Below are 21,536 nucleotides of genomic sequence, written 5' to 3'. Positions count from 1 at the left end.
CTTGTGATCTGTGTCTCCTCCTGTCTCGATCTCCAATCAGGGCAACAATTACTCTCATTCATGCTAGAAATGCTTAATTGTTCCCCAAATTAGCTTGGTCAGCAAGACCTTGAAGATTCCCTGCCGCCCACTGCAACGTGCAGCACAGACAAGAGCCTCCCTGTCTGTGAGCAAACACATCCACGGGGCTGGGAAAGGGACTGAAACACCAGCAGGGCTGGAAAACTGGGAACAGAGGAATTATCTTCCCAGGGCTGGGAACAAGGAATGCTTTGAGAGCGTGGCCAGCCCCGCTCTGAGCTCCACATCCCTCAGCCACAGGCGCCGTGGGTGGGGATCCCAGCTGGGCCAGCTCCAGCTCCAGCAGCCGCTGGGATAATCAGGACAGGGTTTGGGATAGGATGCTGGCAGACATGGCTGAAGTGTCCAGCAGAGATTGGAGTCTGCAGGAGCTCAGGGCAGGCAGGGGGCACACACACACCTGAGCTGCACGGGCTGCACGTATTCCTTGCGGAAGCGTTTCAGGTCGGCGCTGATGGGCTGCTCCCCCTTCTCGATGGCCAGCCTGTCTGCCTCCGTGGGCTCAGGCTCAGGGATCTCAAACCTGGGGAAAAACACCACACAGGGATGGCAAGCAGGATAAAACACAACCCCTCTGTGCACAAGCGCAGATTAGAGAAATGTTATTTCTATAAACTCAGCGTGGGGAGAAGCAGGTGCTGCTCTGCTATCCGGTTTGCCCGGAATTCCCTAACCCCAGCTCCACACCCTGCTAATTCTCTGCTTCTCTGCTCATCACACCATGTCTAGACTGGGATAGAAGGTTTTTAAGGACCTGCTGGCATGATTAAGGGAAGATTAGATGAGAGCTTAAGAGCAGCTTTACCACACTGCATTAAAATGCTGTTTACCTTAATTCTGTGCCTTCAAACAAACTGCCTGGAACATTTCTGTCCTTATTTCCATCGTGCACTCAACTCTCTCATGAGCAAATTCAGCAGCTCACAACATCACCACCCACAGCCCAGGCACACCAGGTGCTCCAGCTCTTACCTCACTCAGGTAACTCATTTAAACTGGGAAAAGGAATTTGCACTGAAAACCTGGATGATTGTTTGAAAGTTCCTGGTTTATAAACTTCACTAGAACACTGAAATTTGACACTGGGATCCTGAGCAGGAAAGGAGCACTTGGAATCTCTGATTTTTGTGGGTCCCCTCCAACTCAGGATGTTCTGTGATTGCAAATATACAAAACTCATCAAGAACTGGAGTGACAGGACAAGGCCTCAAACTGACAGAGAGGAGGCTTAGATGTGATTTGAAGAATAAATTCCTGGCTGTGAAGGTAGGAAGGCCCTGGAATAGAATTCCCAGAGAAACTGTGACTGCTCCATCCCTGCAAGTGTCCAAGGCCAGGCTGGACAGGGCTTGGAGCAGCCTGGGATGGTGGAAGTGTCCCTGCCCAGGGCAGGGGGTGGCACTGGATGGATTTTAAGGTCTTTTCTCAAACCATTCTGGGATTTTATTCTGTGATTCCAAGCCTTTTCCATCCTTCAGAAAGGAGGATCACTGCTCACCTTTCTATCAGCAAACTCAGCAGCTCCTGGGGCTTGCAAAAGGAGCGGTAGGTGGTCAGGAAAGTCCGGACAAAATTAGGATCTGTAAGGATTGAGTAAGAAAATGACAGCAGTGGGTTTTTATCAAGTTGCAAGAGATCAGAAATAAAAGACAAAGACAAAGTTTAACTTGTAGAGAAGACACTGGGGTTGTAAGGTTGTAAGTGTAAAACACTGTATTTGAAAAACACCAGGAATGACAGGGTTTGGGAAATTTTCACTCAGTTCTTTGGTGCATTTCCCTGAAAAATACTGAACTGCACATCCAATGTTCTCTTAAAAGCTCTGTCTCAGCCTGCCCTGAGAAATGACTCTCCCTGACCAGCTGAGCTATTGGGGAAATTTAACAAAAATTGCACATCAGTCCCAACAGCTTCCCCTTGCACCCCAAAACTGAGACCAAACATTTTCCTCAGCATCAGCACTTCATGGAACTCCTCAAGCTTTCACTTCTGGGCCTTTCAGACACTGAGAGGCTGAAAAATGCTGATGGTGATTGGCATCCACTCCAACCCAGATACTTCACAGAGTGCAGGCTGAATGTAATAAAGATAAAAAATACAGTAAATATAATAAATATAACCTCCAACCCAGATACTTCACAGAGTGGCAGGTTGAATGTAATAAATATAAATACAGCAAAATAAAAAATAAAATAAAAATTTAAAAAAAATGTAATAAATATAACCTTCAACCCAGATACTTCACAGAGTGGCAGGCCAAATGTAATAAATATCAAAAATACAGCAAAATAAAAAATAAAATAAAAATTTAAAAAAAATATAATAAATATAACCTTCAACTCAGATACTTCACAGAGTGGCAGGCCAAATGTAATAAATATCAAAAATACAGCAAAATAAAACTAAAAAAAAAAAAAAAAGTTAAAAAAATTAAATAAATATAACCTTCAACTCAGATACTTCAGAGTGGTGGGCTGAATGTAATAAATATAAAAAATACAGTAAATATAATAAATAGAACCTCCAACCCAGATACTTCACAGAGTGGTGGGCTGAATGTAATAAATATAAGAAATACAGCAAAATAAAATAAAATAAATAAAAATTAAAAAATAAAAAAATATAATAAATATAACCTCCAACCCAGATACTTCACAGAGTGGCAGGTTGAATGTAATAAATATCAAAAATACAGCAAAATAAAAAATAAAATAAAAATTAAAAAAAATATATAATAAATATAACCTTCAACTCAGATACTTCACAGAGTGGCAGGTTGAATGTAATAAATATAAAAAATACAGCAAAATAAAACTAAAATTAAAAAAAATTAAATAAATATAACCTTCAACTCAGATATTTCAGAGTGGTGGACTGAATGTAATAAATATAAAAAACACAGCAAAATAAAAAATAAAATAAATAATAAAATAAAAATAAAAAAAAAAAAAACCTTCAACTCAGATACTTCACAAAGTGGCGGGCTGAATGTAATAAATATAAAAAATACAGCAAAAGAAACCCGAAAAACCAAAAAAAACCAAAACCACACCTTCAACTCAGATACTTCACAGAGTGGTGGTCTGAATGTAATAAATATAAAAAATACAGCAAAATAAAAAAATACGTAAAATAAATTTAAAAAAAAAAAGTTAAAAAATGAAATAAATATAACCTTCAGCGCAGATACTTCACAGAGTGGCAGGCTGAATGTAATAAATATATAAAAATACAGTAAATATAATAAAAATAACCTCCAACCCACATACTTCACAGAGTGGTGGTCTGAATGTAATAAATATATAAAAATACAGTAAATATAATAAAAATAACCTCCAACCCACATACTTCACAGAGTGGTGGGCTGAATGTAATAAATATAAAAAATACATCTAAAAAGAAAAATAAAAATATATATAACCTTCAACTCTTTTCTTCCTTCACAGAGCCTCAGCCTGTAATAACTCCATTGCTTTGGCCATATGAAACATGGAAACATTTTGGTGTTTTTTTTGGGGGATGAAAGGTTTGCATACCCAGAATTTTCTCACAGCTTTGCCTGCAAAGTCAGGTGATTTAATAACATATTTTTACTCCCTGCAGATCTTACTTTACATTTCATTACAAGCAGAAAGATGAAAGGATTCAAACCCACAGCTGAGGATACCTGCATACATATGGTAGGTCAGCCTCTCGATGAGCTTCACCACCGTGCCCCCTTTGATGATGGGAATTCCATTCCTGCTCTGCAGGTTGTCCTCAAACACGATGTTCTCCTCGGAGTCCTCCACCACGAAGCGATAGACGCTGGGGCTGGGCAGCCTCAGGGGCTGCTCGTTCTCCTCCTGCAGCAGCACCGAGTCCAGCATCCTGTCCAGGGTGCTGCGGTACTGCAGCGAGATCAGCGCTGCCATCCACGTGCTCTTCTCCTCGGCCGACCTGGCGGCGAACAGCACGCTGCTGTCGTCCTTGGACACCAGCTCGAAGGCGTGCCTGTACTCTGCAGTGTCCTCCTTGTCCACCACCTGCATCTTCCTCATGACAATCTTCTCCTTGAGCCTGTACTCGGCGCTGCTGTAGCCGGGCAGGCGCGACTGCCCGTGGTTGGCTTTGCAGCTGATCAGCAGCCCATCGAAGAGGAAGATGTGGCGCTCGTGTTTGGCCCCGATTTTTGTCAGCCCCCCTTCCATGATGAACTCGTTGCAGCACTGCCCGATGTCTTTGCCCTCCCAGCCGTCGATGTTTTTCTGGATTTCGTTCATTTTTTTGATGGCCAAGTGTTTGCTCCTGATCTGCCGGTGATAGAAGCGACAGACCGGCTCCCTGTGAGAAGGAACAGAAAATGTCACACCGGGGACGTTCCAGACTTGCCATCCCAAAAGACTAAAATAATCAACAGAATTCATTGCTGAAATCTGGATTGTTTTGCCCTCAAAATGCCCAAATCAAGTTCCAAATAAGCCACATGCACTGCTTTGGCTGGGCAGGAGTAGAATATTGTCCTGGGTTGTAAGATGTGGTTTAGGAGTGTGTATTCTATTTCCCAACTGTTAGAAGTAGGGCAGTTCTCTGCTGTCCATGGGCAGTTTTTCCTTTATCTCTCCCCCAGCCAATCCTCCCTCCAGGAGATCTCTGCTGTCCATGGCCACTGAGTGTCCCTGCAGGGCTGATCCAATCCCATCATCCCATGGGGAGATGCTGCGCCCAGGGGAGGAGCCAAGCATTCCTACCTGGATCCAATCTGAGCTTTGGGACAGCCCAGCAGCCTTTGCCCAGGGCATTCCCAGAGGAGCAGCTTCTGCTGCCCTGCATGGCCAGAGGGAGCCCAGGCCCATCTGCAGCAGCCCTGGAGCTGCAGAGGAAAACTCCCCCCTTGTGCAGGATCCCTGCTCCAGCAGAGCCACAGCTGGCACTGCAGGAGGGCTGAGCCCCCATGGGATGGGGCTGTGCCACCCCCTGACACACAGGGGACAGGTCCATTTCTGATTCTGTCACTGTTGTTTTGTATTACTGCATTTTTTATTTTTATTTTTATTTTCTTCCCTAATAAAAAACCTGTTATTCCTACTCCCATATCTTTACCTGAAACCCCCTTAATTTGAAAATGATAATTAATTCATAGAGAAGGAGTTTACATTTCCCGTTTCAGGAGAGACTCCTGCTTTCCTTAACAGACACCTGTCCTTTCAAACCAAGACAAATATTCACATTATTCTTACAAATGGATAAAGTTTTGCCTGCTGCTCCACCCACAAAGAAAACTGGCAACAACACGTGCCTTGAAAAGGAAATACCAACATTTTCCAGCAGGACGAGGGGGTTTATGTCCCTCCCTGGCAGCTGTGGGCAGGCAGGGAGGCTCTGGGTGCTTACCCGGGCCGGCGCCGCGGGGAGTGCTTGCTGTAAATGCGCTCCATGCTGCACTGCAGGTTCAGCAGGGCAGTGATGGCCTGCTTCAGGCACTCCCTGTCCTCTTCATCCTCACTGCACTCCTGCAATTGCTGCCACACAACAAACATTGAGGTTCTTTCAGAGCTGCCCCATTTCCAGCAGGGTAAGAACACTGAAAGAAGCACTCGGTGAAATTTCGGTGATTTCAAGTCAGTGACTTTTTACAGAGCCCCAACCAAAAGTAGATGTGCATGAAATTAAATATATTTGTCAGAGGTTCAGGAAAAATCAGTGGATATTCATCAAGTTTAGAAACCTTTACCCTTTAATTTACCCATCCTTTACCCTTTAATGCTAATTATCAGGTGTTATTTTGCCTGTTTCAAACTGGTTAAATTCAAGAGTTTCAAAGTTTGAAATAGCCAAGGGTTCAGAGCTGGTTTATGGAACTCTGTCTGTCTTCTTTCCATGAGTTCCATCTCAACAATCCAAATTTAAGACAAGAAGGAGCAAGATTCTCTTTGCTTCTTATCATCCTGAATTCTGCCACCTTCAGCGAACTCAAGGATTTTGCACAGAGCAAACAGTAAAAGAAAGAAAGTCTGAAATTCAAGATTTGCTACTAGAGAAAAATGTAAAGACAGTGAGAACAAATGTATTGCCTTTGTATAAAGGCTAAATCCATCTCCTCCACTCAGCAGAAACTTCCTGCATTAGGGAATTCCACAGATTTTCATATCATCTCCATCCACCTGGTAGCAACATGCTTTGAGCAAAACCTGAAAGTTCCTCTTTGATTCTTTAAGGCGGTGCCTAAAAAACTTGAAAAAATCTGAAAAAATAAAGGATTTTTCTTTTAAAACCTTTTCACATCCAAGATCATCTGAACTTCCCATGGCAGGGGCTGGAATGAGATGGGTTTTTAGGTCTCTTCCAGTCTGGGATTCTGTGATTTTTTAAAGGAAAATTCAAGCTAATATATTGGTGGGCATAATTATGACAACTTGCCATGCAGTTTGGGATAAACTCTGTTTTACCTTCAGACTTGAAGAGAAATCTTCCTTACACTCACTGGCATGGCAGAATCCTTCTTTTCCTTTCCCCACTACATTCCCTCAGCTGGGATCCCTCAGTTTATTCTAAAACCAATTGAGAGAACAGGATTTGACCATTCCTGTGTTGTTTAAATTACTGAATTTTTAGTTTTCCATGCCCAAACAACTCCATATTCAAGGAAGGAAGAGTTTTGTGGCTCAGAATTTCTGGGAAGCTGAGGAACGGTACAGGGAAGGGAAAAACCAGATGTCTACCTCTGGAAATTCTATTTTTCCTTGCTGCCAGCCATGGAAATGCAAAGAGCATGGGAAAGGTGTGAAATGCAGAATCTTGAAGGTGGGAGAAGCAATTGAGGGATAATTTCAGATGTTGCTGGATGAGTCAGGAGCAGCAGTCAGGGATAATCCTGTGCCTGTGGAAGGAAGGATTCATCCAGGACTTTGAGCCCTTTGCTCAGGCAAAGAGGAGGCTCTGACGCAGATCCTGAAGGTTTTTCCACCAAGGAGGAAAAGTTCTATGGTTTGAAAGAATTTTCAGGCATTTCACATTTTATTTTTATTCATTTCAGTTTAGCTGTTTTGCAAAAAAAGCAAATATTGAGGCCTGTGTTTGTGGAAATCATTATTTTATTCACCTGCCAATTCAGAAGGGGTTTTGGTAACTTTCTCAAGGAGTAAAAGTCTCAATCTGAGCTTCTCTCCCTAGTGAAACTGTGAAAATATGGGTGTTTTGTTGCTTTTTTGCTTTCATTTTGGTCTTCTTCAGCCATAATTCCTAGAGGCAAATGCAATGGCAACAGAGAAGCAACACCACCAGTTTTTAATGTTATATATTGTATTAATATCACATATAATATAATGTCATGTAATTAATATAACAGATAATAATATAATATAATACATATAATTGTAATATTATTTATTACTATATTTATTATAATTATATATTCATTCAATATTTATAATAATATTTATAATTATTACAATAATTTATTATAATTGTTGAATGAATACTATTTTTATCCCCAAAACCACTCTGATTTCTAAAAATCCCTTTTGTAAATTCAGGATTTTTTCAAAGTACAACATGAAATGCAAATTTGAAACTTGTAACTAATGGGAACACAACAAAATACTCTGGGTTGACCATTTCTCCAGGGTGATATTTCAGATTTCTGTCCTGTGCTCACAAGGTTGTGAGACAGCCAAATATCAGATTCTACTCAGAAATCTCATACACTGAGATAAAGGTCAAATTTAAATGTTTGCACTGCTAAAATGATCATCTTTCATGCTGTATGATCCTTTAAAAGAAATAAAAACACGACAAAATTATTTTGCCGGGCTGTATTTATCAAAAATAGGAGAAAAACTCTGCTCTAAAGGGCACTTATGGTAATGTTTCCCTAAAAAGGGGAAAAAGACAAGATATGTTACACTTGTAAAACCAGCTCCAGGTTCAGAATCCCCCAGAGCTGTGGCAGCACGTGATTTCATCCTTAAATTTCATCCTTAAATTTCCTCCTGATGCATTTTCCCAGCTCTGAGACACAATGGGGCATTAATCAGCCTCACCTTCAGCACCAGGCAGGTCCCTGCCCCAATTCTGGCTTTACAACCTGGAAGATTTCCAGGATTTCCAGAGAATTATCCCACACAGGTGATGATCATGGAAAAGGAAGTTCCATTATTTTGAAAGAGACTCTTCTGAAGAAGAAAATTTCCCTGATATCCAATTTCAACCTCCCCTGGCAGAGCTTGACCCTCCTGTCCCCCACCCTCCTGTCAGGAAGTTGTAGAAAATTGAGATTGTTTGAGGTTTTTTTAGTTTTTCTGAACTGTTTTCTAAACTATCACTAGAAATGCTTAATAGTTGAAAATGTACTGAAATCACACATATTTAGGTGTACTGGAAGCTGTCCCAGCCCATGGTAGGGGTTGGAACCAGATGATTTTTAAGGTCCCTTCCAACCCAAACCATTGTGGAATTTCAACTTTTCTGCAAAATGTTGGCAATCCATTCACTGGGGACAGGTAAAAAAATATCATCCCTTGTTTTTACTTATTTAAATCAGGATATGCAAAAAATCACAGCAGAAATGAGGAAAGCAAGAGTGAAATGAAGTAGAAATAAAAAAAAAAAAAAAAGGAGTTTGTGCTAAATCTTGATGACAGACCTGGTATTAACACAACTCCTAGAAATATTCAGGTTGGATTATAGATAAATTCTGTTTTCCTCCTTCATACAAGTAAATCCTTTAAAACACAAAGGAAATCCCTGTAACTCACCTGTGCAGCATCAGATTTTACACTGAGAACCTCCCAGAGTAATTTCTGCTGCTGTTTCCAAATGTCAGCTATAGCCACAGGCTGTTTAACCCATTTAATTGAAGTTCATCCCTGTTAGTTAATAATTCATTTACCCTCAAAGCATTACAAACTTTCCCCCCACAATGGGGCAAACAGAACCTTTTTTACATTATCCTCAGCTAATTCCAGTTAGGAATCAGGAGAGGTGGTTGAATATTAAGAATGGATTATTCTGAAATAATAAAAATAAACAGAGCTGCAGCTGGAGTGTGACCTGAGACTGAGAATTCTGACTGAATCTTGCTTAGCTTCTGAATGGACAAAAAATTCAGAACTCATAGAAAGAAGAAATTAGATTTGTGTATTCAATTTTTAGATTTAAATTTTTTAAATTTTAAATTAAAATTTAAATTAAATTAAACTTTAATGAAATTAAAATTTAAATGATTTTAAATTTTTTTCAACTATATTAGAACTCAAGTTCAATAAAGATTTGTTTAATAAAATGTAGTTTAAATGTTCATATGAGAGCAACAGATGCTTTTTAAGATTTTTTAAATAAGTTTTTTACTTTTCAGAAACTAAGGAACGGTGTCAAATAATTTTAATTTTCTGAGGGATTAAGTAGAATATAACCAGCTATTTAAAAGCTCAGATTCTCTACATTAATAACTCTTTTCAGTCAGAAATGAGAGTGTGGCTCCAATTACCTGCAGCAACTCAAAGTAGTGCAAGCAGTGATAGACTGGGATCAGCATGAGGCGAGGCAGGACATACTGGACAGCCTCCTTAAATCCTTCAGCTGTGGACTGCAAAGGAAAAGAACCAGCATTATTTACACTGAAATATTCAGAATATTCACTGTGCTCCCCTTCTGTTCAATATATTGCACATAATGGGAGCCCCCACAGAAATATGGAGGCCTCACTGGGTACTGAAGAAACCAGTATCACTCTCAGAAACTGAGAATCACAGGTTTAACACTTCAAAAATGATAAATATTTTCCATTCCCAGGAGTTACTAAGGCAGTAATTCAGGCTGTAAGATGAGATTTTTCCAACCAGTGGTGAAATTCCTGCCACCTTCCATCTGAGGAGAAACGGAATTACCTCAGGGACAGAAAGGAGGCCAGATTCACCACCTGACTTAAATATCAATTGAATCTGGAACAAAAGAATTCAATTCCAGCTTTGAGCTTTACATTTAGGGGGGCAGGGAGCAAAGAGCCTTCCTTAATATTGAAGAAATACTGAATAGGAATTTCCTTCATATTGAAGGAATATTGAATTTAATATTGAGGAATATGGGAGAGTGAGACGATCCAGCTCAGCAAGGAGCTGCAGAGGAAACACCCCCTGAGGAAAGGCTCAGAGGGATCTCATCCTGCAGAGATGCCCCAGTACCCCTAAACTGGGCTTAACTGGGTTTAACTGGGAGCACCAGTGCCCCATCACTTGCTCAGCAGCTTCTCTAAGGGCATTTCTGAAAACCAAGCCAGCCTGAGCAGCATTTTTAATAATTTTGATATTTATTAAAATATTTTCTAATATTTTTAATTAATAAATCTGCTACACTAGGAATGAAAAGGCAAAAAGAAGCAATAAACCAATAAAAGAATTACAGATTATCCTGCTGGCCAGCAATGACTAAGGAATTACTGCAGAATTATTCCAGAAAAAGAACCAGTCACAGCCTCAGGGCGGGATATGCACAGAAGAAAATGAAAAGAAAATGGTGTTTGTGTGCCTGTGGTTGGCTTTAAAATGTAAAATAAAAGTGGCAGTGTGAGAATTCACCCTCTGTTCTCATACAGGGTGTGAGGAGAAAAAAAACTACAAAACGCCCATGGATGGGTCAGAGCTGTGCCCTGTTTTTACAGCAAGAGGCAAAGTCAAAATATCCCAAAGTCAAAATATCCCAAAGTCAAAATATCCCCAAAATATCCCAAGGAAGGGAAGGACCTTGAGGATTTCTTCCTTAGTTGAAGCAAAGAATTACTGACAGAATTCCAACCTTTGAAATGTGAGAATTAGAGCCATTCAGTATTTCTCATGTGCACTCACCTGGAAGTGGAGAGCCACAGCAGGTTTGGCCATTAAGTTGTTAAAATGCTCATGAAATTGTGGAGAGAGAATATCCTGGGACAAGGTTTCATATGGATCAAAGGCTTGCTCCTAAATAAAAACAGAATTACACACAGAGGTGAAGGATCCAAACTATTTCTGTCCCAGCTGCTACAATAATTTCCTTGAATAAGCTGATGGAACTTTTCAAGAAAATATTGATTTTGCAAAATAAATATTGAATAAACCACAATCTTATTTCACTTCCAGCTTTTCAATGCCCACAATTTTCTTGGAATTCCTCAACCTCCCCATCTTTATGGCCAACACAAAGGTTGTTGTACTGAAGCAGTGGGAACCAAGAGAAGTTTTTGCTTTTCACATGGAATGGCAATTTTACTTCCCCTCTGTCCATAAGGATGGACAATGTGCAAACTTGGGACACTTTTCCAGGGAAAATGTCTCACCTGGGACAGAGCAACCAGTCCCAGGGGAAAGTCCTCAAGTGTCATCAAGGGTTTGGATGCAAAAATTATGGTTTGGAGTATGCAGCTGTGACTCCACAGGAGCAGCTAGAGCAGGATGGGAGGGAAAGAAACCTGCAGGCACAGGGATCACTTCTGCTTGCAGGGATCATTTCTGGCGGCAGGAGTCCCACAGGAATCATTCCTAGTTGTACAGGAATCCCTGCAGGAATCATTTCTGGTTGTAGGAATCATTTCTGGTTGCAGGAATCCCTGCAGGAGTCAATTCTGGTTGCAGGGATCATTTCTGGCTGTAGGAATCCCACAGGAATCGTTCCTGGTTGTACAGGAATCCCTGCAGGAATAATTTTTGGCTGCACAGGGATCCCACAGGAATCATTTCTGATTGCAGGAATCCCACAGGAATAATTTCTGACTGTACAGAAATCCCTGCAGGAATAACTTCTGGCTGCACAGGGATCCCACAGGAATAATTTCTGGCTGTACAAGAATAATTTCTGGTTGTAGAAATCTCTGCAGGAATAATTTCTGGCTGCAGGAATCCCACAGGAATAATTTCTGGCTGCTCAGGAATAATTTCTGGTTGCAGGAATCCCTGCAGGAATAATTTCTAGTTGTAGGAATCATTTCTGGCTGCAGGGATCATTTCTGGCTGCAGGGATCATTCCTGGCTGCAGGGATCATGTCTGGCTGCAGGGATCATGCCTGGCTCCCAGCTGGGCTGTGCCAGGGCCTGTCAGGCTGATCCCAATCCCTGCAGGGACTGATTCACTCCTGAGTCACTGCTGGGCTCAGCACATCCCTCTTTTCACCCCAGTGCTTGCCAGGCTCTGGATTTGGGAATGCCCCCCACAAAAGGCTTGTTTGAACATTGGTGAAGTCTCAAGTCACAGTGGAATCCACAGTGCAAACCCACTGCAGGAGCCAGGCCAGTATTCCCTGACTCTGTGCTCTCTTCTGCAATTATTTTCTATTTTTACTGCATTTACAAGTGCTTTTAGTTTCTTCCACTTAGACTTCAATCAGTGTTTTTATGTTTTGGCTTTGTTTTATGAACATGAGATTAAAATGAACTGCATTAGGATCTTCCTAAAGAGATGAATTATTTAAAAAGGGTTTTATGCTTGCAATGCTGCAAAAGTGGCTGAAATATGGAATTCTGGAATATTGAAAGAGATGGCTTTTGGCTGAAGGAGGGCAGGGATAGATGGGATATTGGGAATTCTTCCCTGGGATGGTGGGGAGGGGCTGGGCAGGAATGCCCAGAGCAGCTGTGGCTGCCCCTGGATCCCTGGCAGTGCCCAAGGCCAGGCTGGACACTGGGGTTTGGAGCACCTGGGACAGTGGGAGGTGTCCCTGCCATGGTAGGGGTGGCACTGGGTGGGATTTAAGGTCCCTTCCAACCCAAACCATGCTGGGATTCTGTGGAAGCATCACCCTGATGTCCCTGTAAATGTTCTCAGTGCAGGATGTGGCCCTGGAGTGGGGTTTGCCCATTTCACCCCTTGCTGTGGGCACTGCTTCCCACCTTTATTCCTTTGTGGATACTTAAAACTCCTCTCATGGAAACACAAACACCAGAAAATAAATTTACAACCTACTGACAATCCCCTTGTTTCATCAGCTGCCCTGTGAAGATCCCTTCAGAAACCCTCTGCCCTGTTCTCAAGCATCCATCTCCACTTCTGGGTGTCAGTTTCTGAATTTCCTCCACAGCAGCAAGAAATATTTGCTTTTCCCCATACACAAAATCAATGTTTTATTTTCCCCATACACAAAATCAATGTTTTCTTTTCCCCATACACAAAATCAATGTTTTATTTCGGCCACACTTCCTTATCTCAAAACCACGACAATATTTATGTTTTTAAACCTTCCAGGGAGCTGATGCAGAAAAAACCAGACAAAGCAGGGAAGATTCCAGCTTGCAAGGGTTGTTTGGTTTTAATTATCCTTCCCAAGAAGTTGAAGGACCTTTTTAATGGAAACACTACATGAACAATGCTGGCAGGGAGATAAGCAGAGCAAATAAACACTTCACTCTCCTATGTCTCTTTAATGATTCCTTTTGCAAACACTGACACAAAGATGATCTCACCCTGTGACATGATCAGATCAACAGCTCCCTCATTGAGCAGGTCTTGCCCCATATTAACTGAATTCATAAATTCAAATATATTACCTTCATAAAAAGCATGGAAAAATAATCTGGATTTCATTTCCTCTTCAAGTTTTTCAGTGAATGAAAAATCAGATGAGATTTTCGCTCACTGAAAAGGATTTGTTTCCATTAAAGCACTGGATGACTCAGAGCAGCTTTTGCAATAAAATCAGATTTTTTTTTTCCAGGATAATGCTGCACTATTTCAAATTTAAGGAGTTTTTTATAGTTTCAATATCATAGCTGCTTTAATCCATTGATCAAACACTTCTCCTTATCATTATAAAGCAATTATGCTTCAATAACTGCTAAGATTTGGTCAATTGGACTTTCCTACAGGAGTGATTTATTGAAGCAATGCCAAGAAAACTTTATCTTTATGGTCTACTCCTAGATGAGTGGCACCTGTGCCCAAAAATCACTATTTTTTATAGCCACAAAAATGTAATCATTCTCCAAGAGGTGCTGGGGTGCTCATGCAATCCTAAGATCTTAAAAATGGAAGATGTATAAAAGTAAAATTAAAAGTTAATATAATAAAAAGTTTAATTAATATAATTATATAAATAGAGAAAATATCTAAAATATACAAATTATATATAAATAGAAATAAAAAGTTTAATTTTTAAAATAAACATCATAATTTTAGGATAAACCCAAAAATTTGCCATTCACCACATGGTTCACCTGATACATCCTCTGTCAGCTCAGAACAATTAATTTCCTCTCTAATAGGTGTTTATATGATTGCTCTCACATTTTAGAACCAAAACCTGGGATTAATACACATCTCAAAGAGAAGCAGATTCCATTTAATTCACATCCAAGGACAGCAAAACTTCCAGCCCTACCTAACACCCAGGAGTTTTCCCCCAGACAATTAAAACTGTGTGGTTTATTCTAAGCTGAACTGTCCTCCTGCCTCTCAGATGCTCCTTTTTCCCTGTGCACCTCCCTGCTGAATTCCAGAGTCATTCTGCACCTATTTTCAGGAATTCTGACTAAACTGAGCTCTAGCCCTCTTCAGCTTTGTCACTCCCTTCTGTACTTCAGAATAGAAATATTTAAGGATAATATGAAATAAAATATATTTAAAATACTAATGTAAATGTATTATATAGTAATATATCATTAATTAAGAATGGTAATATTAATAGTTATTAAAATATATAATATAATATAATAATATATAAGAATATATAATATAATAATATATAATAATATATAATATAACATAACATAACATTATACTATATTATGTCATATTATGTTATATTATATATTATTATATTATATGTTATTATTATATTATATGTTATTATTATATTATATATTAAAATAGATTAAAGTAAAATAATATTTAAGAATATTTAATAGAATAATTTTAATATGGAGTATTTGAGAATTTAAAAAAATTTCCTTCCAGTATTTCAGTGCCCATTCAAAACAAACTGAGAAAATAATGAATAACCCTCCAGCAGGAGCCACACCCCATCCCAGTGCACTGTTTTTCCCTATTTCTGTCCTTAATACCCACTTTAGAGCTCAGTGGGTATCAACTTTTGCTACAATCCTGAACCATAAATCGCTGCTTCCTGGAGCCCCTGAAGGTATTTCCCATTCCAGATGGGAATTTGGAATGAAATCCCATGGTTTTGCTGGGGAGACATTTGGGGGAGTGATGCAAAGTTCCCAAAGGGAACTGAAGAAAAGCTTGTTCTAGAGGTGGCAAAGTGACTGAAATTTTGCTTTTGTTTCTTTGCATTGCCAGGGGGAAAGGAAAGTTTGTGGGGGAGGAAAAGTGTTCTGAAGGTTTTGTTCTGATTTTTACTACTCTTTCTTTTAGTTACTGTTAATAAAGTTTTTCTTTAGACCCTGTTAAGGTTTTGAGCTTTGCCTTTCTCCCAGTCCTCCCTCCCAGCAGGAAATGGCTGCTGGGGATTGGGCAGCACTGAACCCTCCACACTCCAGGAAATCTCAAAATTGGCCAAATCTCAAACTGCTGAACCAAAACCACTACACCCAATCTGAGTGATTTAATAAAAACAAACATAAAAAACCCCCTAAACCAACCAAATGAAAGACCAAACCTCTGCCAGGTCCTCAAAGCAGCTGCCAGCCAGAGGGTGAGGGCTGCTTTCATCTGTCATTTCCACAGTGTCCTCAATCAGGCCCAAAAGCTTCACTGTCAGCTCGTGGATGTCTGAAATGTTGCTGAATATCACATCAATGTCCTGCAAACACAAAACAGGGCTGAGTCCTGCCTGGGATGATTTATCTGGAGCATGTAAATATTGGAGTGGGTTTTGTCTGAACCAGGAGGTAAATGGAGAGGTGTTGAGTCTTAACTTCTTTTTTGCCAGGGTTGGGATTAAATACATGACATGGAATTTCTTGTTGGGACTCAGATGTTTATCAGTTCTTATCTCTGTTACAGTCTCACAAACCCTGAGTTCTGCAGCACTCCACTCTAACAAACTAAAAATGGAGCCCATCTCTCTCTCTACAAGGCCTTTTAAGGATAAACTGTCCAATTAAGAAATGACACCTCAATTATTTTCACTTTTAACCCAATAACCAACCACCCATGGCCGCAATGGGGACTTTTTTATCCAATTACACAAAACCACCCAAACCCATGGAGAAGAAGGTGGAGAAGAAGGAGCAGCCTCACCCTAAAACCTCCATCTTGCTTTATATCTATTATTATATTTTAAACCCCAAACTCTGAGTTTTCCACCCTGTGACATCACACACTTCTATCCAAACCCCACACCCACAATCCCAGTTCTGTCATTCCATTTTGGGAGCTTCTCCACGGCCTCAGGTCAGTGCAGTGTTCTCTTGGGGGTCAGAGCCTGGCAGCACAGAAAGTCTGGAATTCTCAGCAATTCCCAGGGTTCCAACAGAGAGGAGCCAACAGAAAGCAGGAAAAGTGAAGCTCTGTGGTGTTCCCAGCCCTCCAGGCTTCCCTGAGCACATCCAGCCTTGCCCAATTTCCAGAGCATCCTTCCCAGGAGCTGCTGGAAAAGCATTCCTGGCCCCTCCTGCTCCCTCTGCTCCTCCTTGTCCCACCAAACACAGCAGGAAGGAGGTGATTTACAGGAGGAATTTACAGCAGCTCCAAGCTCAGAAGGAGGTGATTTACAGGGGGAATTTACAGCAGCTCCAAGCTCAGATCCTCCAAACCACAGGTGCAGCTAAAGCAGCTCCTGGGCTGGGAATGGAGCAGGAATTGGCAGCTTCCTTCCCAAATTCTAATTGTGGATTTTCAATTTCCCACACTCAATGAGGGAGCTCCTTCCCCAATTCAGTGTCTTGGATTCCTCCTCTGAATTCCCTGCTCAGAAATTTCTGTGCCCCAGCCTCCCACTGACCTCCAGGCAGTGCCCAGAGTGTGCCCACCTTCTTGTGGGAACATGAAATCCTGGAATTTCCCATTCCCATTCCCAAAAGAATATTCCTCAGCTCCAAAACATGGCTCCCTTCTGCTCCCATCATCTTCACTGGAATTCCACCCTCACATCTGCACAATTCCATCAGCTCCTAAGGACTTCCACACCCAGCTGGGATGGGGATGGCTCCTGCTGCCTCTTTTGACCCTGCTGGTACCACCTACAAATGCCAGCTCAGGTCCTGCTGGCCTGTCCCCTTCTCCCTGCCCACAGGAAGGACTCACCAATCCCTCCTTACTCCTCCTGAGAACAGAATTTGCCACAAGGACAATTTCAATCAAATCTTTCAATCATTTCTCAAGCAGAGGTTCCCTTCAGAGTTAAGAGAATCCACAGCCAAGGGCTGCTTTAATTGGAATTTCTCCAGATAAAGGGGAGCCTGTAAATGTCAGTTCAAGCATTCACTGCACATGCAGGTAGATGACTTAATTTTTGTCTTAAGCAGAAGTGAACCTATTACCTAAATGACCAAAATAATCCAGCTGCTGCTGGGTCTGACAGGGAATTGTGTCCATTAAACTCCATTGCCATTAATGGCAATTCCCCCATTGGATTTCACACACAGACAACTCTCATTATTCACTGACAGCCAATAAATCAAATTTGATTTCACCTCCAGCACAGTAAATGCAAAGTGGGTAAGCTCTGGCTGCTAATGGAGCAATTAGCACTGCTGGTCAATGAAGGACTCACATGAGGTGTGAAGAGTCTCCTGTTGGACAGAAAAGCTTCCCGAAATACTTTGATGATCAGGTTGAGCTCCCTCAGGTACTGCCTCTCTTCTGCAATCTCATTTCTCACCAGGTCGTAGTAGTTGAGCTCTCCAGAAGAAGAGGGCTCATCCTCACACAGAGAAACCAGGCCAATCTCATCCTGATCAAACATATCCATCAAAACCTGCCAAAGAAATCCAGAAATTACACCCAGCCAGGCCTTCACACGTGGCTCCAGCTCAGCTATTTCAGTGTGTTCAGAGAAATCCTTGGAGTTTTTAATACAATCCTTGCTGTGTTCACTTTCACAAGGGAGTAATATTTCAACTTTGGCAGCAGGAGGCTGCAGCAGCTGCCAAAGCCATTTTCCCCCTTGGAAGTGAGCACGACCTAGAAAACAAGTTACAATTCATGCAGAATCAACTTGGAAAACAAGGAATCTTGCATAAGCCTTGGACAAAACCTCCTGCTGAAGATAAAAGCGAACAAAAATGTTTCTCATTTTAATGGGCATGAAAACTAAAGGTCTTTTCTGTGTTAGGAAGGAGAGCTGCCATGACAAAGTGACATCAGGAGGGTGTGACAGCAGAGAAATGAAGGACAACATCATTTTCTGGCCTTACTTTACTGCTTGTAAAGGCTCCTGCTGTTCCAAAATTGATGCAGGCTCAACTTAAATTTCTGCTGTGACAGATCTGCCATGAACAAGGAGAGAAGCTTTGCCTTTGACTTAAATTTTTGCTGTGACAGGTTTGGCATGAACGAGGAGAGAAGCTCTGCCTTTGAGTAAAAGCAGGCTCTCCCTCTGATTCTCCCTTGAACACACCTTCCAGATCAAACAAAATGGAACAAATCACCTCTAAATACTGTTTTAATCCCAAGCTCTTACCTTATCAGCACACATTGATACTTTAATGTCCTGCTGGGAGATCTCAAAGTGTCGGATATTGAAAACATAATTTCCAGCCAGCTTTAAAATGTCAGCTGAGATGTATTCCAAGACAGCCACAATATAGAGAGAGACATGGTAATCCACCTTGTAGCCCAGGACCTCCTGCAAAGTGAAAACAAGAGAAAACAAATGGAATTTATTCCAGAAATTCATCTAGAATGACAATAAACACATTGAATTCTCTACTGAAATGGATTTTGGCTGTGGTGATAATTTACAGTAATGGAACACCCAGGGCTGAGACATCAAATGGAAATTGGAACATCAGCCTGGAAGGAGATGCTTGTAAATACTTGTGTTATTTTGCAGTGTTTTAAGAGAGGAAAAGCTACAGAACTTGAAATAATCCCTCCTCTAAAAATGACAGTCCTGAAAACAGAATTCATTTAAGGAAGAGACTTCAGTGGAATTACTCCTGTACTTAAACTTCCATCTCTGTCTGTGCTTCTTGCAGGACTCTGACCCCAGTGTGGACCCTTGGGAACAGAGTAGGTTTCACTTTCAAGGAATCATGGAATGGTTTGGGTGGGAAGGGACCTTAAAGATCATCTCCTCCACCCCCTGCCACAGCAACTGAGCACTCAGCACTGCATAAAATAATGGAACATTAATAATGGAAGTCTGAAGAGACAAAAGCCAGGATGAAAGTAGCACATGATCCCTGGGAAGGTGCTCCATGGCCTGCACAGCCTGCACCCTGCAGCCTTTCACCTGCCAGTGAATGCAGCTGACTCTGTGCATTTGAATAAAGCAGACTTGTTCTCATGATGTGTTGGTGCATCCTCTAAAAATCACATTCTGGGCCTGTTTTCACACTTCTAAACCAGATTTCACCAAGGAACACGAGTGGTGTTTAGGAAAATCTTATTTAATGCTGTTTCCTCTCTTGATATCCCTCCCCCTCTCATTAACCCTCAGGAACTGAGATGTTGTGTATGTGAACACGGCAAGGAGAGCTGAAAAAGTGCTTTAATTTCTGCTCATGCTCAACAGCTGGAAACACCTCTGCAGATCTCTTGATTTTAAACCTGAGGCAGCAGTGACATTCAGCAGTGGCTGAAAGGACACTGACACATCTTGGTTCACAGTACACAAAGAACAGCATCTGCTGTTCCCTCTTCTTCTATTTTGGCTTCTGCAGCATTTTGAAACAAATAAAGGCATCAGAGCAGCCCTGCTGAAGTAGGGAAGGTATCTGAGTTTTGTTTATGTTAAAAACTAACTAATCCTATTTCAAAGTAGAGTAATGGATTAACACACTGGTGTACTGATGATGAATTTAAGGATTTACTTTCTCTACACACTATAATAAATTCAGCTTTGTGGTGATTCTTTACTCCCTCTGCCAAGAAGAGAAACTTTTTAATTTCATTCAAATTAAAGAAATCCATGAAAGTGTTGCTGTCGAGGCAGTCACAACATAAAGCAGAGACCACAAGCAGTCTCAGTTGGCAACACTTTATTATTGAACATGGCTGACTTTTATACACTTTTCTAATTGTTTATACTTCTTCTATCTTTACTATTGGCTACAATAAATCAACATAATACTTTTAGTAGGAAGTTATAGTGACTTAACTAACTTTCTAAAAATGCTTCATCCAGCTGCAAAGTTCTTTTATCTTTCTTCTCTTAGTCTCTTTAGTTACAACTTTAAAGAGAGCTCTTTATCAGCTTCTTCTTCCTTCTCAGCTTCTTCTGCTCCTTTAGCTAACAAGCCTGCTGTTAACCCCTTCCACAAGCAGCCCTGCTGAAGTGGGGAAGGTATCTGAGTTTTGTTTATGTTAAAAACTAACTAATCCTATTTCAAAGTAGAGTAATGGATTAACACACTGGTGTACTGATGATGAATTTAAGGATTTACTTTCTCTACACACTATAATAAATTCAGCTTTGTGGTGGGTGATTCTTTACTCCCTCTGCCAAGAAGAGAAACTTTTAAATTTCATTCAAATTAAAGAAATCCATGAAAGGTCGTGCTGGGGGGCAGGAAAGGTGGGAGGTACCTTCAGTAAGGGATGGATTTTGTCCACAGGGAGCAGGAGGGGGTTCCTTCTTTTCCGTTTCTCGATGGCCGACTGAGCATCAGCGATGGCCCATTTGTCTATGGGGTGGGGAAACGTCTTCTGAACCCGCTCCTGCCAACACACACAGCTCTGAGCCCAACCACAGCCACCAGGGAGGTTTAAAGAAAACAGCACAGCAAATTACTTCCCCTCCAGGACAGGCAATTATCCTCCTCCTCAGTGTTTGCAACACCTTCTCCTAATTGTTCTCTCCTTACCCACCCTGGCTTCTCTCTTTCAGCAATCCTGAACAAGCTCCCTTCCCTGAGCACCAAGAATCCTTCAAATCCCTTCAAATCTGTGATCTTTTCAAGAGCAGCAGGGAGGTTTCAGTCTCCACTTCAGTAGAAGATGTTCCTGCCATGGATGGTCTTTAAGATCCCTTCCAACCCAGACTATTCTGTGAGCCAGGATCCCAGAATACAAACACCACCAGGAAGTACTGAATGGTTTACAGCCTCCAAAAAACCCCAAACTGATATTGTTCCTACTTGAGAAAAGAGTGTAACTTGCCCTACATCAGATCGAGTTTATGGCAGGAATGAAAAGCTGAAGGAAGAGCTGGCAAAAAATGCTGAAATATTTGTGTCCCTTTGATGGAAAGACTTTTGCACATATCCCAAGACCTCACAGAGAAGCAGATTTTCTTAGAGGCAGCTTTTAAACCTTTGCAGAGGCCATTTAATGCCCAGTTTTCTGACCAGCTCCCAGGGTGTCACAGGGTGACATTCCCACCTGGACAGCAGCCCCCAAATGACCCTTCCTTGGGATCCTACCAGGACATGCTCCCAAAAATGCAGCAG

The 21,536-nt window shown here is 41.3% G+C and overlaps 1 protein-coding gene across 1 annotated transcript in view; it reads right to left on the bottom strand.

Annotated features, from left to right (window-relative positions):
- SOS2 (SOS Ras/Rho guanine nucleotide exchange factor 2) overlaps positions 1 to 21,536 on the bottom strand; it is a 51,752-nt gene that overhangs the window by 14,158 nt on the left and 16,058 nt on the right. Inside the window, exons 3-12 of the mRNA XM_066552065.1 lie at positions 20,674 to 20,805; positions 18,605 to 18,769; positions 17,696 to 17,899; positions 15,638 to 15,781; positions 10,902 to 11,012; positions 9,548 to 9,646; positions 5,455 to 5,582; positions 3,749 to 4,404; positions 1,580 to 1,661; positions 482 to 604 (exon numbers count right to left, since the gene is read on the bottom strand). Coding sequence (XP_066408162.1) covers positions 482 to 604; positions 1,580 to 1,661; positions 3,749 to 4,404; positions 5,455 to 5,582; positions 9,548 to 9,646; positions 10,902 to 11,012; positions 15,638 to 15,781; positions 17,696 to 17,899; positions 18,605 to 18,769; positions 20,674 to 20,805 — 1,844 coding nt within the window. The remainder of the gene's footprint in view (positions 1 to 481; positions 605 to 1,579; positions 1,662 to 3,748; positions 4,405 to 5,454; positions 5,583 to 9,547; positions 9,647 to 10,901; positions 11,013 to 15,637; positions 15,782 to 17,695; positions 17,900 to 18,604; positions 18,770 to 20,673; positions 20,806 to 21,536) is intronic.

This window comes from Molothrus aeneus, chromosome 6 (assembly GCF_037042795.1).
Source record: "Molothrus aeneus isolate 106 chromosome 6, BPBGC_Maene_1.0, whole genome shotgun sequence".
Lineage (NCBI taxonomy): Eukaryota > Metazoa > Chordata > Aves > Passeriformes > Icteridae > Molothrus > Molothrus aeneus.
The sequence above is the reverse complement of the archived record's forward strand: the minus strand, read 5'-3'. Positions and strand labels throughout refer to the sequence as shown.